The sequence below is a fragment of the Idiotropiscis lumnitzeri genome, chromosome 4, assembly GCF_059441095.1.
Source record: "Idiotropiscis lumnitzeri isolate Australia: NSW breed Sydney's pygmy pipehorse chromosome 4, RoL_Ilum_1.0, whole genome shotgun sequence".
In the NCBI taxonomy this organism is placed as follows: domain Eukaryota; kingdom Metazoa; phylum Chordata; class Actinopteri; order Syngnathiformes; family Syngnathidae; genus Idiotropiscis; species Idiotropiscis lumnitzeri.
The window spans coordinates 19,988,914-20,001,674 of NC_142394.1; the positions used below are offsets into that span (position 1 = coordinate 19,988,914).

Here is a 12,761-nt window from a genome sequence, read left to right on the forward strand (position 1 = left end):
AAAGGGGGCCGAGCCATTGGACGGGGGCTGATCCACCAGCCACACACTCTCATTCTCACAGTAGTGGCGACAGTGCGCGCAGTGGGATATACGCCGCAATCTCCAGACCTGGAACATGCTCGCCGGACTTAACTGAGCGGCTAATCTTGCGGGATATTTCCGGAGGAGGAAGGTGGATCGTCTAATCTTATCAGGTGTCGGCGTCACTACAGCAGCAGAGTGGTGGCGGGTGGGTAAGCGTCAATTAAGTCCCCCATGCCGCGGAAAAAGTGGCTTGTTTTGGTTGTGATGTTAAAATGTGAGCCGAGAGCGGGTAAAGTCTTCAAGGGTGTGGAATGCGCAGCGGGAGCTATTTTGGATCTGGAATCGAGCGCACTTTTGAAGCCAAACGTCAGAAGACGGGGTTCCTTGCTGCGGGGAATTCAAGGTGCAGTGACGGTTGACTGATAGTGTCTAGAAAAGTTTCTAAACTCTTTTTCTGTCTTTTGTTTTTGATTGATTTTTTTTTTTCTATAATCCTAAAATTCACGGGGTTTTTTTCCGCATAAGAAAATTCACAGCTCGTACCTGACTTGAGTCACACATACACAAATTGTGCACATACAATACAAAAAAACTGGCATGCATCTTATTCATTTATTTTTTCAGTTTAATTTGTATCCTTTTAAGGGAAATTGCATCATTAATTGTGAATAAATATAAAATCATTGGAAATATTTTAATTTCAATAATTTGCCTTTTTTGTTTTCTTTTCCGAAAAGTATAACATGAATTTTTCTTCTTTTTAACAAAGTGCAGCATTAATGACTGCATCATCATCATTACCTTGCTTAAAATTTTAGGACAGTGCAACATCAGTAGTTTGTCTTCTTTTTGTGAAAGCGCATCATTACTACTTTGTCTAGTTGTCATTAAGTGCTTTCTTAATACAGCAGAGTTGAGTCTTTGGAGGAACAATAATACAAATCAGGTAAAACAAAAATTAATTTAATAAGATGTTGCAGCTAAGTGGACCATCACTACTTATTTTTTTAAAAATACTAAAATGAATAAGGATGTTTAACAGTATGACGATTTGCATTTAGTACAGTAAGGGAGCAAAAAGCAAAAGCATCTTAAATAATCTTTGTTACTGGCCCATTTTGAGGAGCTGAAAGTAGTCACACATCCGTTGTAAATTCTCGCCAGTGGGGTGTCAGCATCTATTCCCGATGGTACAAAGCGTGAGTTATCTGCATCCACGTGCCTGGAGGAATTGTTTACAAAGCTGAAAGGCAGTTAGGTGGTCAGCTGCTAAACTGAGGGAGGGAGGGGGTTGCAGTGGTATGCAATCTGAGTTTTTATTCTCCTCTTCATCTTGCATAACCCAACAGGGATTAATCTTTGTCCTTCTTAAAGGACAGGGTGGGTTAAAAAAAGCTGGCGTACCCTCTCACTGCACAGCTAAACAGCTTTGTGGAAAAGCCTAGACCCTCACTCCTCCCTTTCCGTCCGACCTCTTCCAGCCGGGATTAGGCGGTGCACTGGTCGAGTCGCCGACAGCAGAATGGATTTGAGGCTTTGGCGGTGGGCCGCCGGGCTCACAGACTGAAAAGACGGCTGATGTATGTGCTGTGACATTCCAGACACCCCAGGCGTGTTGTATAACAGAAGGTCGGTGGGGGTACAAGGCCGCCAAAGGGGTGCCGGTCACCTGATCGAGCCGTGAACTCGTATACAGATACGATGCCGGATGTGTCGACAGGAATGACGCAGTCTGATGATAGTGAGGAAACAGATGAAGGTTCTGTATTACTCCTTGCTCATGCCCTAGATCAGTGATTCCCAGCCAGGGTGCTGTGTCACAATAGTGTCCCGTGAGAGATCATCGGAGGAGCCACAGGAAATTAAATTTCCCTTAATTTTTCCATATCTGAAATGATTAGTTTATTTTATTTTATTTTTTTCCACGACTAGCTCAGTTCAACTATGCCAGTGACTTACGGTGACAAGCAGAGCTATTAAATGATCTTTCAATTGATGGCAGAATGTACAATAAACTGGTTATATACCGGTCGCACAGCATAATAATAGTTTTGTGGTCAGCTCAACAGGACCAGATTTCATACCAAGATGTTTGGTTTTGTTTTTTGTTTTTGAACTATATTGATACAAGATAATCAATAATATTCATAGTTGTTGTGACATTTGGTGGAGTGGTTGGTGTAAGGCTTTGAATAGGTTTAAGAGCTTTGGGGTTGCTCGGCATTTAGCCTCAGGGTTGTGGTTTGGGGGGAAGGTCAGGGTTCGATTTAGGCATTTGCGGTTAGGTGTTTGGAATTAAGGTCAGGTTAGGGGTTGAGGTTTTGGTTTGTTTATATTGGTCGTCTTGCAGTATAGTATTAGTGAGATTGCATTGTGATCACTGTTAATGTAAATAAAACTTAATGATGTTACCATCTCAACCCTGAGGAAAAATATACTAAAGTACAATAAAGTACTTTTTTGGTACGTAACAGTGACTAAATTATATTCACGATATTCAGGACTTCTACAACGGAGTCACTTTCTCAAGAGTTTCCAGGTCTGATTTGAATGTCGACGCTGAGCACGTGCAAAGACAGCCAAGGTCATTGTTTTAAAGTTTCCTGCACTTATAAGATTTAAATCTGCAATCTACCAAGGACAAAAAAAACCTTAATTCCCAATGTGGTGAGATATTATTTTTTTGTCCATCTGTGCTGCCACTGGCGCTATTCCCATGGCGTAAAACACATAATGTTGTTGGGGTTAAGGAAGTTTTGCATCTGAATGTCGGCTGGTGATGCGTGACAATAGCGGTTTAATCTTTTTGCACAGTATTGCACGCTTCTCAAAGAGTTATGATCCGCACCAGCATCTGGCACCTTACTTATTGTTGTCATCCTCTTATCCGCTCTCGCATCGGTGCAGAACATACCGATACGTGGCAAATAAATGCAAATGGTGTCATAAACCGAAAAAAAAAAATATTATTACGTATGTTGTGCTCGCTGCAGAAACCAGAGAATGACTTCTGAGGAGATTCCGGGTATATTCTGAACTGCTAAAAAGATAAGATGCCAATAAATTGTATACCAACGCAGCAAGGTTGCCTGAGTACAAAAAGTGCTGAGGCAGTATGCCCTGTATTTGATGACTGATTGAATTCTAACATATAGCAAGGTAGCAACCAGATTAAAAACGGATTCATAATGGCATTACATCTGGTATTGTACTCAGGTACTTCATTTCCAATTAGAATTACTAAAATGTAAAATCTTTGTGCTATGAACTAGTAGGATGGCAACCTGAGTCAAAAAACACCAAGGTAGATTAATGCGGTTTTAAATCTCCTTAGGTACTACTTATACAATTGATAGATGATAACATGCCAGCATTTGATGTTTGGTTGTATTTTACAAGATCATTGAATTTTAACAGCTCTGAGTGGATAAAAAGATTGTGAGAATATTTGACATATCCTACCTTGCGAATTGTACGTGTGGCTCGTTTCTGTGACATAACTAATGCTGTTGTGCACAGTTAAGTGTTGAGACACAATTCCAACACAATACCTGTGGTACGGGAGTACCAAGATAGAGCATAAAGTATGCAGTCCAGTCTTTATCAAGGTTTTGTTTGACTTTGTCTATAGAGATTTTCGTTTTATGTGTCTGGCATGAGCCTTCCATGTCTATTTGCTATCAAATCTAACTCCCAAGAGCTTGTTCTCGTTTAAATTTTTAATTTGAATACCATCAATAATTTTGACTGTTCATAATGAAAATCATTGCTTTGGGTTTAGATAATTTATTAATGTCCATCCATTCTTTTAGTTTCCATTCATTATTCAGAGTATTTACTAGGTCTTTATAATTATCATTATGATGGAATATAGTTGTATCGTCAGCAAAAAGTATTAATTTTAATCGTTGCGATTCACTGAAGATAGAATATATATATATATATATATATATATGTATGTGTATATATATATATATATATATATATATATATATATATATATATATATATATATATATATATAAATTGTGGGCTCAACACAGTGCCCTGGGGTACACCACAAGCCATGTTTTTTCTGAAGTATGCTGCCCCATTTTATCTAATTGTACAATTCCTGCTAAATAACCTTTTAACCAGCCCTGCTATCTCCTGAATTCCATTATTCTTTGGTTATATACTTTTGTGACATTCTTATTGGTGGTTTCCCTTGAGATATTTGTCATGTTGATATTTTTGATTGGTGGTGCACTGTAAATTTTCACCTAAAATATGTACCCCGCCTCAATATAGGCTGGGATACATTGTAAGTGGATGCAAGTTAAGGAGAAAAATGGATTCATCAGTAATTGAGTCGCTCAAGTTTATCTAACGAGGCGATCGGCTAATTGACGATACGCTGCTCACATTCTTGATGAAGACGCATCTTAAAAGCGGCAAACAAGGACGTCCTTGTGTCCTGACAAAGGCTGCCTTCTTCCTCAAACCCACCCCAGAATTTCCACAGCCAGCGCTGCTGCTCTGCTTTGGGATATTTTTGGGTCTTCTTATACGTTATGGGCTGTGAGTACAGATTGTGACGTTGCATGAGTGGACTTTTCCAGAGGCGGGTGTTCCCATTTGGGGGAATGATCTCCGACTTCAATGCTGCTCTTTGAGTGTCTTGATACAGAAATTCCGTAGCAAATCTCTAAAAAGTGAGAAGGGAAAGTCGGCCTCAACATTTCCACAGGTGGGAGTAACATGTGCAAGTAATAAGGAAGTCTTAACCTTCAAGTTTCAAGCAAGTCGCAAATTACTGTGGTAAAAATTAGCCAAGGAGAGAGTTACCACAAGTCATTAATTTGGTGATGCAAGTCACAAGTCAAGTCGTACAATCTTGCTTCATCGCAATTCATAACACACATAGGCGTGGGTTTACTGTGAACAAAAATATTGGAGTACGACAGTATTGCGATTACAGCTCTATAATCTATTACTGTGAAATGTTTTTGTAATTTGAAAAAAAGTAAATTCAAGTCAAGTCTTTTTAGCCAAGCAAATCCCAAATAAGAAGAGTCATTAATCATTTCATGTTGTTGTTTATTTATTTTTTTTTGGGCAGTTTTGGCAAGAGATCGGCAGGCAGCCTGAGGCGTGGATGTGAGTGCATCGTCCTGGAACCCTCAGAGATGATTGTGGTGAGTCTCCCTGACCCAAAATGTCTGTGGTCAAAACAAATTCAACGCTATATATGCTGGAATGCGTTTGCTGTTTGTGGTCACTCAGGTTCTATACTAAGATACTCATGTGACTTTGTTAGGTAGAAAGACTCTTTTTGTTTGCTAGGTTATTTCTTTCTGTCTTTACTTGGGTGGGAAGTTACAAGAGAGTAAAATATATGTTTGTTTGTTTTTTAGTATGTGTAAGAAATCATCCTTGTTCTTGCTGTTTACTAAAAAAAAAATAAGTTCGTTACCTTTGGTGAAGATTAAACAATTTGTTTACCGATGCTTTTGTTTTGGTTACTGAAAAGGAATTGTTGATGTTGAGAAAATCTTTACTACAATTGCTGAACTGAAACATTCTATTGTCTGAGAAAAAAAAAATGTCGGTCTTTGAAAATGAAACGTTCTTTAATGTTTACAAAATACATGTTAGTTCATTGAAGATGTTTGCAAAACATGTTTATTAGAGTGAAGATGAAATTGGCTTTTTTTTTTTTTTTTTTTTTTTTTTTTTTTTTTTACAAAAAAATGACGGTAGGTTCATTGAAAACTCAAAATTGTCTTTTGGAAAGAAAAAAACCTGTCTGGTCGAAGTTGACAAAGGTGTACGCTAGGTTTGTTGAAGACACTGGCACACGTGCTTTTACCCAATTGTTCATGAGGCTTGCGTGAGATGATAAATTATCTTTGCTCTTTACAAGAAAGTAATTATGAGTTATGTAAGACTTGAAAATACCAAAGCTTCGACTGTACATTGAGTTTGCATGACTTTTCCAAACCAACGTTCTTCTCCTTACTTGTTGTTGTCATATTCATGTCATGGGAGTCGGTCGAGTTGCTTCCCTCCAAGCATTGGCGTGCAATGCTACCGAATAACAGCTGCCCGGCAGCGAGTCAGATTGCAGCGGATCCCGCTAATCTCCCTTTCACATGCCGTAATTGCTGTGCGGCATGTGTGTTGACTGAGCATTCACACTGACTGAGCGCACCCCCACACCAAGCGTACCTCCCCCTCCCCCGCTCTTGTAAAAATAACACTCACTGCTGCAGACTCTGCCATTTTCTGCAATCGGTGCCGTCCAGCCCTACAATTACTGTTGCAGGACGCGTGTGCTATGCTACTGCAAAAGCTACAGATGATCCCTAACTTTGGAATGTGCGCGCAAAAACCAGGGAAAAAAATGCTCTCGATTTGCATGCATGGAGATTTGCAACCGGAGACGGTTGTCATGGTAGCGGAAGAGGGAGATTTCAGTGGCGTAATCCCGGTCGCTGTCGGAATTTGAAGTGGCAAGGAATCAAAAGAAAAACGCAAAAAGAAGACAGAAAACATGACGAGAAGATGACTGGCTCACTTTTATAGTCAGAATTTTCTCTCTTAACCTTTTACAATTTGCCACTTGCAACTACAGTCACTGTCTTCAGTTTTTAATCTTCACGGCCTGCCTTGTCTTTATACGTATGGAATAATGGAATACTATTCATCTTCATTGAAGAATATATTGATTTTCTGACTGATCTCTATGACAGATGACAATTAAGTTGTAATCGATCCATCATCCATTATCTGAACCGCCTTTGTTCTAATTGTTTTTTATGTTTACTAAAGTGTATGCTAGTCGTTCAAAAATAGGACAGGTTCATTTTGCATGTCAGTTGTGCCTATATTTTATGTCAAAGTGAACTGAACAATTTTGCTCAGGATATGTTTAATTCACATAAACAGCCGGCGCCACGTGATGCCATGTTTTGTGTGTGCGCATGCGTGTCACAAAAAGATTGGCCAAAATTGTTATAGTGGATGGAGTTTTAATAAATTTCTTTGAAGGTCATTTTCCAAAAAAATGGACATTGAAAACTCAAAATTATCGTTGACATTTTGTTGAGCACTTTCCGCAAAAATGACAGAAAGAAAATAGCAGGGGACATGTTTTTGTGTGTGACATCCTCGACCCCCACCCTGGCGTCTCCCTTAACCCTCTCCTCTGCATGTTTCCCAGGTGGACTATATGGATGAGAATGAAGAGTATTTCCAGAGACAAGCCTCGCACCGCCAGTCCCGCCGCCGCTTCCGGAAGATCAACCAGAAAGGGGAGCGGCAGACCATCATCGACACGGTGGATCCATACCCTGCTGGGAAACCGCCCATAGCCCGGGGGTACCACACGGTGAGTTTGGGGAGGGTGTTGCGCTGCTGGTTGTTATCCGCTTTTAACCCACGCTTTGCTGGATCACCGCTGCTGTTGCTCTGTTGTTGTTTGTGCTGTTGTGGAGGTTTTTGGAAGTAGCTCAGCTCACCCTAGTAGTTTGTTGTCGTAGTTGTTTGGTCTTCCTTGCCAGATGATCCGTGTGGTTGTTTCAAGTGTCTTAACTATCCGTGTTGTCAGCTTTCCCTGTAGTTTTTGTTCTGAAGTGTGTTTGTCTAAGATTGTGCGACTATGTCATCATGTCTTGTTGTTGCTATATATAGTGAATGAGCAGTCTAAATGAATGTCTGCTGTCATGTCTTTTCAAGTGCACCTTATCTGCTATCACTGGGTTTACGGTTATTGAGCACTTGAAATACACGCTACATAGACGTAAATAATAACCTGCCTTCCTCCTTAAAACTTACTCATCTGTCTGTCTGTAGAATGAAATGGTTAGGTGGTGCCTTCAGGGAAAATCTGGAATCATAGCTTTCCTTACAAGAATTAATCTATCTTTTCTAACCTATCTCCTACTTACACACCCATCCATCTATCCATAGAATCTAATCGAGTTGAGTATTGCTTTCAGGGTCAGTTTGAACCATATCTTTCCTCAACATCCATGATAGAATATCCTGTACATCTGTCTCTTCATCTAACCACCTATCCCAAAATGCCGGATGTTGCCTTCAGCTACAATCTGAAATAAAAACTTTCATCTTTTTTATTCTAATGTAGTTGTTTTATTTATCTTCTACATTCAAGTGCTTTTCTATGCTTGACAAGAATGAAATACTTTATTTACAATATTCTTTGAAACTATTTATGTATATTTACATTTACATAGTATTCAAATTGCAACTCTGCACAGTGTATAGTTTGTGGTCCCATTTTATAATACACTAAACATGTACAATTAAAATTGTAAATTCCAAACTCAGTAACTCCTTTAGTTTGAGCCGCACCCTCATTTACATGTGAAGAATGTTGGCTCAAGCTGCAAAAATTAATAAAATTTGAATGTGGTATTATCCTAATTGTTGTTATTTCTAAGTAGCACATACCTTCCCGTATTCAAGATGTAAGCTCATGATGGTTATAAAAAAAAGCAACTGTATGCTGTCATTTGCCTATAATCGTGTTGTTCAATTAATCGTGACTACTATTGGTGACTAGTTGATTTGCCAAATAGTCATTTCTGAGTTGCCTTCACTGAAAATCTAAATAAATACTTTCCTAATCCATCCATCCGTAATATTTTGATTTCGGTGTATTTTTCAGGCAGAGTCAGAAATTTTAGTGATTGTATTTTCTTCACTATTCCAACCACTTTTTCAAGCCTTTTGAAGCCCACCGTTTATCCGTATATGCCACAGGACCTGTGGAAATGTTGCTTATTCATCTGTCAACATATTCACACAGCAATCTGCATTTTACTGTGCAGTGCTGTGTGGCGAAAACATTGTTTTGAAGAGCCGTCTTTCCTTCTTGGGAATGGGAAGTGAAGTGTTCTCACAGTGTTAGGCCTGTGCACAGTGCCTTTCCTGTTCTGCACAATTTCACTGCATTCCGTACATTCCCGGCGTGTACCCGATCCCCCTGGAACGCTGTGAAACTCAGGGAAAAAAAAAAGCAAAGAATGCGGCAAAGGGCTGGGAGGCCGCGCCCTGCTTCCTAAATTTAGAGCAGCATTTTTGGTCCTGAAAAAGGTCTGCACTCAACTTTCTCATGGTCACTTGTCAACCGTCGCGCACTGCACTCGAGGGAGGAGAGGGATGGAAGGAGGGAGGGCGCCATGGCAACCAAACGATGACAGGGAGAAAACTCGGCGGACGCTAATCTGACGTTGCCGGCTAATCTGCGGCGTTTTGGAATGCAAGCTCAGAAGTCTTAGTGGTGTCGTTCAAAGTAGGCAGCTGGGAATCCACAATGTGCTTAACCCCCCTAAAATGAAATGTCTAGTTAAGTGCGCCTTAAAATTACATAATGGTCTCACTTAAAAAAAAAAATGCAGCAGCAATACGTTGTGATGAATTGCCGCTGTCGTTTGAGGATTTTTATAGATTTTTTTAATATACATTTTTTATTATTATTTTTTTTTTTACTTTGAATCTAGTATATTTTTCAGTTCACCTTTAAATTGTGCTACCTATAATTTTGTCACTTTTATTCTGTCGTTTTTTTTTTTAAGTATAAAAAATCTGCTGAAGGCAGATGATAATCGTAATGTAATTTTCCTTAGACTTTTTTTTTTAAATTTGCATTACGTTTGTTTGTATATTTGTATTTTATTCTAATTTTTAATGCTAACCTTCAGTTATAATTTAGTATTAGCATCAACGCTACTGCTTCAGCTAAGCATTCTGACTAAAATGAAAAAAAGGCAGCTGAGACTGTGACGACCAAGTTTATAGATTAATATCTTTGCTTTAGCTCGATTATATTATTTGTTTTCATTTCCTTTATTTATTTATTTATCTATTTATTTATAAATATAAGGGAAAACATTACTTCATAAAAAAATAAATAAGAGAATAACCTGAGAGACTTTTGCGTTTTCCAATGTGATTTTTTTTCTTGGTGATTGAATCATAAAATTCCACATTTTCCTATTCTTCCATGCATAGTTTTCTGTTGACGCTGCTTCCAAAGCTTGAGCTCACTTGGAACGTTTTGATAACTTTGATCTCCCCTCTCTTCTTTTCATGGCTCCCAGGAATGCAATAAGGTACCCACACATGTCACTATTAATCATGCCCTGTGTGTGTTTCTTAGCTGTGTGTTCTTAGCACCTATAGCACCTTTATTAAATGCCTTCCATTCCATCCAGCAAGGTAAGCCAGCACTTGGCTTCTATTGTGCCCATTTGTCTTTGCCGCTTTTTCATCCGCACCGATGGTTCGACTATGAGAACGGATGGCAACGATATGCCTGTATGGCTCGTGAAGGCCTTCTAACGGGGAGATAATGGCGGCCGTTTAGCTGATTGGAATACGTCTCAATTGTTTTTGATGTCTTCAGGCTGTTAGTGTTGTTTGCCGTGTGTGGGTGTGGTTATCCATGGCGGGTAATGGTGGGGATCCATACTTGACGCAGCTGTTTCATGGTCGCTTTTATGGTTGGTTTTTAATGTCGGAAAACACTCAAGTGTGAAAATGTTTGTGTTTTAGACGTCACGAATACGGGCCCACCCCCAAAACTCAAGTACTTTAGGATGTTGGTTCATTTTGACGATTAGTTAAAAAGGTAAGCAAAATTAGCTCACGACAGATGAACTGACACAGACTCAGGACTGACGCAAAATTGATTGGTTTTGAGTCACGGCTGTCATGATAGTAAGATAGGACCAATGCATAAAATGGAACAGGAAGTTGGCCGTTGTAGTGTGTTGCCGAGTTCCTATCATTGTGACAAGTTTTACACACCGACTCAAACATTTGTGGAAACATTGATCCTAACAGGATGTGAAGAAGTCTGAAGTACCGATGCCTGAAAATGAACAAGTAATCAGTCATCTAGGTTTATGCTAGCTATTTTGAGCAAATTTCTGGAATTTCAAATGACCTGTTGATAAAGTCAGACTTTGGAAGTCACCCAAGTCTGAAGAAAGTATCAAAAGATTTTTATTTTTTTTTTTGGCCTAAACCGTCCGATTTGGTTTCTTGGTGCCAAAGTTTGATGATCATTTTGAGTATTCTACAAAAAAAAGCACCCACTCTAGTCCCACTCAAAATTGGGCAATTATAGGATGAACAAAATTGTCTCACGGAACCATGCCTGAAATTGAACAGATCTGCCATTTTAGTTTGAAGCTGCCATTTTGGGCACATTTTCTGGCCTTTTCTGAACTCAGCCCCAATCAGAAGCATCCTCGACAGATGTTCAAGGCTAAATTGCCCAAAACCCATGATTATGACTTCTATAAATACATCGCTATCACGTCTCACGCCGTCGTTTCAAGAGGTGTCTTACACCTGCCGCGAGACAGCCGACGACAAATCCACCGCCGCTCTATTTTTAGAGCCGTCCTTTGTGACCAACGTGGGCATGGCTCGCATACAAAAGCCGCCGCAGGTCTGGATGAACGACGGACAAAGTGCTTGGCTGTGAAAAGCAGAGTGATTGATTTGTGCTTTTCGTCAGGCTAAAAATATAACGGGTGCCTTCTGTACTGTAGTATCCATATTTCTTCATGTAAAACTCACTAAACTATGCAGATGCTGCTCCACACCCTTACCTCCATTTGTGCTTATTTATAGCACATGATCAAACGTTAACGCCAGGATAGAAATAGAACAGCTATTTTTGGATGAGTGCCAAAAATGCAAATGAGGACACGGTGTGCAACTGTGATTCAGTGCCCATTTCTTATCCTGCCGCGCCGGCCTGACATTTGATGTGTTTCATGTTGCCGTTGACATTCAGCAGTTTGTTTTGTATGTTTTTTTTAATACAGCGATGTATTTTCAAAAGGCTTGACGGATGTCATTTATTGAGTCGGCTCAGTGTTGGGGGGATGGGTAACAATCACACTGTTTTCAATTGTTAGGTACGTTTGGACAGAAACTGTGTCATATTGCTCACGGAATAAGAACATTAAAAAATGTATTTCCATCATCAGGCACTGAGCTGCAGTGCATGTGGCAACCATTCATGAATGTTAGATGATAGCGACAAACTATGTGAATAAATAGTTACAATATATACGGTGGTGAATGAGAATAGATGTAGTGAAACACTATGCATACTGTATTAGCAGGGCACCATGTATTCAAACTCCAGGAGGAGTAGTCAGCAGGATTGTATGTAGCTAAAAATAATACCTGTCACATATCAATAGTCTATCAAATTGAGAATTTATTGAATTTTTTTAACACCAGCTGTGCTATCAGCAGTGCAGTGACAACGACACATGGGGCAAGAATAGTCAGCAGCGTGTAATATATGTGCTCATAAAACTATAAATGTATCAATAAATAGTCTCGAGACGATTGAGAAAGAAATGAACGCCAGCAGTATTAAACTGTATAAAGAGCTGTGAATGTGAACAGTAGCAAGAATAATCGGCAGCATAAAACCTGTACATGTATCGACTATTTCGATACATAGAGCAGTCTCAGCGGTGTAGTCATTGATAAACATGCATTAAAAGATAAAATTGAATTTACCAATAAGTAGTCTATAGATAAAGAGTCGAGATTTAAATAAACTCGAGCAGGTTACAGCATATTCATGAGTTTGTGCACATTTCTATTGTTAGCATGTTGTCTTGGGTTGTTGTGCTTCATTTAGCCCGCCGCATATGTTTAACCCCAATAGTTAAAAGACGTCTCAGTTAAGGCCG

At 39.4% G+C, this 12,761-nt stretch overlaps 1 protein-coding gene across 9 annotated transcripts in view; it reads left to right on the forward strand.

Moving 5' to 3' along the window:
• Nucleotides 1-12,761, forward strand: part of rapgef2b (Rap guanine nucleotide exchange factor 2b) — an 87,432-nt gene that overhangs the window by 36,845 nt on the left and 37,826 nt on the right. For 6 of the 9 annotated variants that reach the window (XM_088293233.1, XM_088293232.1, XM_088293238.1 and 3 more), the window contains 2 exons: nt 5,126-5,201; nt 7,229-7,396. In XM_088293233.1, coding sequence (XP_088149359.1) covers nt 5,126-5,201; nt 7,229-7,396 — 244 coding nt within the window. Of the gene's footprint in view, nt 1-71; nt 234-290; nt 428-5,125; nt 5,202-7,228; nt 7,397-12,761 lie in introns of those variants that run through there. The other 3 variants (XM_088293242.1, XM_088293241.1, XM_088293240.1) reach the window with 3 other exon arrangements.